Consider the following 6,203-nt stretch of genomic DNA (forward strand, 5'->3'; position numbering starts at 1 on the left):
GAGTCTATGGTACTATGCATATTACGATTTGTTACTGTGTTACAGCTCTATATTCTAGTTTTCAAATCCTAACGGTCGATCCAAACCGTTCATCTTGTTCTCCATGTTAATATGTACTTGGAGACCTAATTTTACATTTTTTGGAATTTTTTTACTATTTATTAAGCCACTTTGAAAATTGCCGATCCAGTGGTCCAGAAATTTTTACTGTTCACCCGGATTTGCAGATTTTCAATAAATCTAAAAAAATAGTAAAAAAATTCAAAAAAATGTAAAATTTGGTCTCCAAGCACATATTAATATGGAGAACAAGATGAACGGTTTGGATCGGTCATTTGAATTTTGAATTAGTGATTTATGATCCAATGCACAAGAGTGCCTATGCATTGCAATGCACAAGAGTGCCTATGCATTGCAATGCACCATAGCCCATCTCGCACTAATTCACTATTATTTGTTTGTCTTATATATGTTAGCTCACTATTTTACTAATTCAATCAAAAGTTGAATTAGCTACTATTCTCAAACTTAAAATTAGCTCTAACTCAAAAATAGCACTATCCTTTTGAAATTATAATTGCTCAAAAATTAGAGATTTTAAATTCCTCTCACAACTTTATAGCTTTTGTGAAATTAAAAAAAAAAAAAAAACACAAAACAAACATTAGTGGGTGCTTTGAACAAAAGCAAGTGCCAAGAGCACGCTTAAAGGATACCTAGCTGCCGAGCTGGTGTGCACATGAACCTCCACATGAATGAATGAACACCGTTGACTCCAATTCAGTTCCTCTAGAAGACTACAACCGTCCGGGCTACGGAGTCGGGATCTTACGAGTAAATGCATGAAAGTCATGAACTTCAATCTCAAACGTCTGATTACTACGCATGGACGGACCCAATAAGAAATTGAGATAGGCAAGTGTCTACCTCTGAATTTGAATTTTTATTTTCAATCAAGTATTAATTGTTCAGTGTGTCTATTTCTAAAACGAGGTAGTGTCTACCTCTGACCTGAGCTAGTCTAATTCTTGAACCAATTCCTTCTGTGCTTTGCTTGATTTTGCATATTTTATTTTTTTATGACTGTGATGATATATTTCATAAATATAACGAGGGAGAAGAAGAGAACAAGAAACGTCTGACGATGAAACTTTTTTCTAAGAAAATTGACTGACATAACTTTTTGAACATATTATTATTCAATACATATATTTCAGTTAAATTTTTTTCTAAGTATTAACTTCAATTTGCTAATTTGCTAAGAATAGTTCCACTTTAAACTGTACCAAACAAATTTTTAATTAGCATAGAAAAAATATTTGAATACGGTCAATCGATTTCATGATTATAAAATATTTTTAATAAACATAATTATTGAGATTGAGTTGCAATTGTGTACCCGATAAGTTAATGGGTTTGAACCCGATTAACTATTTAAATCCGATTAGTGCCCTATCCTGATAGAAATCCTGGATCCGCTTCTGAATGTACGGAACGTTATTAAAATCAATTCAGTCCAAACTTGTAATGTACGGATCGTCATTAAAATCAATTCAGTTCAAGCTTATTGTTAGTTTGTAATAATCTAGAAGTCAATAATACGATAATTTATCATAAAGCTTTGTTCATGAATTGAATGTTTATCATTTTGTTGCCTTGAGTATTATTGCATTTATGGATCATTTCGAGTTCATGACTGAAATTGTGAAACTCCGTAGTATAGATGATATATACTCTTAAATAGTCACTGACCAAGGTAATTAGCAGGAACACTAATTACCGAGATAAGGTTAGTATGTGGATTAAAAGATGGTTAAGTTTTACAAACCACCTAACACGAGATGTCATTTTAATCACATAGATACATGTTCTAGGAACATGGTCAGGGGTGTACAACGGGCGGGTCAATGATATTTTATTAAAATTTGAATCCAACCCGATTACACCGGGTTAAAAAAATTCTTTACTCGATCCACCCATAACCCAACCCAATCCATCTTTTTTTTATATACAGGTTATTACGGGTTATGCGGGTTAAACGGGTTAAATTTTTGATATATTTATTTTTACTATTTTTATTAAAACTAGATACAAATAAACCAACAGCACCTTGTTAAACAATCCCGTCTAAAATAGATTTATAGCACCCTGTTATACTAGTTTGTACTGGTACAGTGCAAGTAATTACCCATGTTGTATTAGTACAACAAAAAACAGAATCTCATACCCATAAAAATAATTTAGCATAACAATTTAAAATCCATGAAATAAAAAAACATAACAATTCAAAATCAAATTAAACTTAAAACTCTTAAATATCTTCACAGCTTCAACATTTTAGCTTTCTGGTACCTGAAATAATAATAAAGATGTGATAAAAAATAAAAGTTAAGTTTGTCAGCAAATATAATAAAGTCATATAAAGTCCTAGAATCTGGATCATATATGGATTAATTACCTTTAGCCTTGAATTGTAACCCCAGCATTAGATGACTTTGGTGTTGCATGTTCTGAAAAAAAAAATTGTGAATGTAAAATTGTATGTCCAGCAAGATTAAAACATAATTTAAATCCATCACAATAAAAATATAAAGTACTTACCCTTTGTTGTTATATCATATTTCTCTACATCTTCCATCTCCTCACGAGGATCATAATGGATTTTTGAAGACCGCAGCCAATTCTGACCACACACCAGTGCCTCTACAATTTTTGGAGAAAGAGAGCTTCTGAAGGGATCAAGGATCCTCCCACCTGTACTAAAGGCGGATTCAGATGGGACTGTTGAGACCGATATTGCTAACACATCCTTGGCCATCAGAGAAAGAATTGGATACCTCGAGGCATTGACCTTCCACCATGCTAGTATATCAAAGGACTTATCATCTCCGTTATCGCATGCTTCAGCCAAATATTTTGCAACTTTTGACTTGCTTTCAACACACTCTTCTTCCATCAAATGACGCTTAAACTGAGACTTCACAAACTTTGAATAGTCATCATCTACATCCATAGAACCAAGCCCCTCATTTGAACTACTAGCCACACCTTTCAATGCTGCACCTCCATCAGCACTTGAGTTCATTTCACCATGGTGTTCAAGATAATATGTGTATAAGCTCTCCATTGTATGCTCCACATTTCTAATTAGATCATTTGCCATATCAGTTGGGTACATCTGCCCCAAGCAAAACTTCACATATTTCAGTTTATACCGGGCATCTAAAACAACAGCTATGTAAAGCAATAGGTTAAGATTGCTGGGATTTTCCCAATACTTCTCCAATTTCACTTTCATACCCTCTGCCACAGATTTTAACTCATAATCACAACCCTTGTTCATTTGGGTTAAACATGTTTGAATTGACACAAGTTCATGAAAAAAACAGTTAGATGTGACATAAGAAGATCCAGAAAGACGGATTGTAACTCTATAGAATAATTTCAAAAACTTGACAAAGCATCTAGCTTTGACCCAATCTTCTTCTACTGGTGGTGAAACAATTTTACCTTTTTCTTTGCCCTTGTTGTTGTTTCTATCATCTTTATTCTCAATCTCTTCATCTGCACCAAAGTATGATCGATAGTCCCTATCTATATCACCAAGCCTCTCACATGCCTTCTCAAATTTCTCTGCACACTCTAACATCAAGTAAGTTGAATTCCACCTAGTTTCCACATCGAGACACAACAAACCTTTACTCTTTATCTTCTCATTTTCAACACAATCCCTAAATGCGGCTAATCTTTTAGGAGATGACTTAACATACTTAACTGCCTTTCTAATACTTTGGACTGATTCAAAGTGCTCATCCAGACCCTCCCTCACAATGAGATTAAAATATGAGCACAACAACGCAAGTGTAAGTACTTGTGATCCAGAACAGTACCTTTCTAATCTCTAGTTTTTCGTTTCAGATAATTAATTGCACCACTGTTAGAGGTTGCATTGTCTACTGTCAAAGTAAATACACCACCAATACCTCATTCAATCAAACAATCCTCAATGGTTTGCCCAATTGTATCCCCTTTATGATCTGGAACTACACAAAAGTTGAGCATTCTTTGGTTCAATTTCCAATCATGATCAATCCAATGTGCTGTTAGACACATATAATTCATGTTTTGAATCGAAGTCCAAGTATCTGTTGTTAAGCACACACGCTGGTTTTGTAGGAATTTCTTCAATTTTACTTTTTCTTCCTCAAAAAGCTTAAAACAGTCCCTACTGACAGTAACTCGAGAAGGTACTTTGAACATTGGTTGGACAGTTTTTACGAAATTTTTAAAACCCTCTCCTTCTACCACCCTAAAGGCCATCTCATCTACCATAACCATTTTTGCAAGAGCCTTTCTACAATCATCTACACTAAAAGTTACAGCTTTGAGCTTTGCACTTACTTGGCCATCTTGAGGCTCCAACAAAAGCTTCTTTTGTTTTGGATCTTCCTCTCGACAAGGTGAGTTGGGACAAAGATACATCAGATGGTTCCACAAGGATTTTGTGCCATGACGACTCCTATCAGCGGCATAAGACTTCTCACAATAGACGCAAGAAGCCCTGGGGTTCATCTTGTCTTCATTGTGCTTGAAATAGTTCCAAATGTCAGAGTTCCTCTTTGAAGTTTTGCACTGTCTTTTAGTTGGATTACTTGCAATGTTCTTTGGAAGTTGGGGCTCATGATTTTTCTGATTCTCAGCAATTGTTTCATGAACCTATTAAAGCAAAGTATAATCCAAGTTAAAAGTGAAATTAAATGTAACAATTAGTTGAAACAACGTTTGAATATAAAAAAATATATAAAATGTAGACATGTAGTATTAAATATTATAACTATATTCAAAATACTAAAACAGGAATAGATAAGTGAGCAAATGTAGGTTATTTCGAACAAATCAATAAAGATAATAAACTATCATATAAAATTGAAAGTACTGATATCTGGTCAGCAGTCTTTGATCTATGCTCTTGGAACTATACAATTTCATTCTTTTGCCCAATTGCACACATTTCTAATTAATAGATGATTGTCAACTTGGATTGAAAATGACATGTTTTGGAGGGTAACTAAGCATCATAGATAAATGGAGCCGACAAAGAACTGAAAAGTGAACATGCCATGACAAAAGTATCACAAATTCACAATCATAGATAAACTAAGCAGGTCTCAACGGTACTGAACCCAAACCACTTCAGGTTTGTGACTGGTACAGAAACACATATAACACAACCTCTATAATCAATTAGTCAGTAGCTAGAAATTTCATTTTCATTAAAATAGGTCCTTTCTTTTACTATGTTTTATTTTATTCAGTATCCCTTTGTATTTTAGTTTGATACTGGTAAAATAGTTATCAGGTGGTAGCAATACGGACTTCCTCTTAAAAAAAAAAAATGATCCTATATTATTTTTTTATTCTTTGAGTTGGAAATAACATGCTCCAAATCAGACTCTCACTCTTTCATTTTTTTTGTTTTGTTTTTACAAACATGAAGAAAGACTTGCACTAAATAAATTGTGTACTATAAAAATTGTGACCTTAATTCATCACCTCAAAAACCTAACTAGCATTGAAATGCAATAATTTCAGTCTTAGAAAACTTAGATAAAATTATGCCTAATGAAAAAATCATAACAGCCCCAAAAAGCATTATCCCGCTGCATCAATCATTCCAATTCCAGTTTACCACACCTACTACTAATACGAAGAAATTAGTCAATAAGATAGGAGGAAATGGTAATTACCTTATCCATTGCACCAAAGTGATAACATGACCTGTTTGGACAGCGCCAGGAGAGGATTCTACAAGCGCACGGTAATTATAGTGGAGGATTTGCAATCGATTTATGGTTGTCAGTCTTGGGTTTGAGGCAGATTGAAGACGGATTTGAACCATTTTCCCAGGCATCGTGAGAGAGAGCGTGCGCCGCGCGGAAAGGAGACCAAGGCGTCGGCCGCGTCGCGACTCGCTAGCGAAGGAGATCGAAGCGTCAACAGATTTGGTAGAAAATAAAGGCTGCTTTAAATGTTTCTGGGGTAGAAAGGTATTCTACGCTATTTTACATGGGATGCTTTTAATTATCGGGTATTCTATCATAGAAATAAAGGGACTTTTAATTATCGGGCCGGGTCGGGTATAAACGGGTTATTAAGAGTAAATTTATGACTCGACCCAGAATAACGGGTTTGTCAAAATTCAA

The 6,203-nt window shown here is 34.5% G+C and overlaps 1 protein-coding gene across 1 annotated transcript; it reads right to left on the reverse strand.

Annotated features, from left to right (window-relative positions):
• Positions 1–2,260: 2,260 nt before the first annotated feature.
• On the reverse strand, positions 2,261–5,756 carry LOC144559397 (zinc finger BED domain-containing protein RICESLEEPER 2-like). Its single transcript, XM_078308415.1, has 5 exons — positions 5,748–5,756; positions 4,195–4,716; positions 2,602–3,901; positions 2,459–2,510; positions 2,261–2,352 (listed from the first exon to the last, which is right to left on the reverse strand). The coding sequence occupies exons 1-4, from the start codon at positions 5,754–5,756 to the stop codon at positions 2,461–2,463; spliced, it is 1,881 nt and encodes a 626-aa protein (XP_078164541.1). The 3' UTR covers positions 2,261–2,352; positions 2,459–2,460.
• Between the last annotated feature and the right edge of the window lie 447 nt (positions 5,757–6,203).

Source organism: Carex rostrata, chromosome 9 (assembly GCF_964058835.1).
Source record: "Carex rostrata chromosome 9, lpCarRost1.2, whole genome shotgun sequence".
In the NCBI taxonomy this organism is placed as follows: Eukaryota; Viridiplantae; Streptophyta; class Magnoliopsida; order Poales; family Cyperaceae; genus Carex; species Carex rostrata.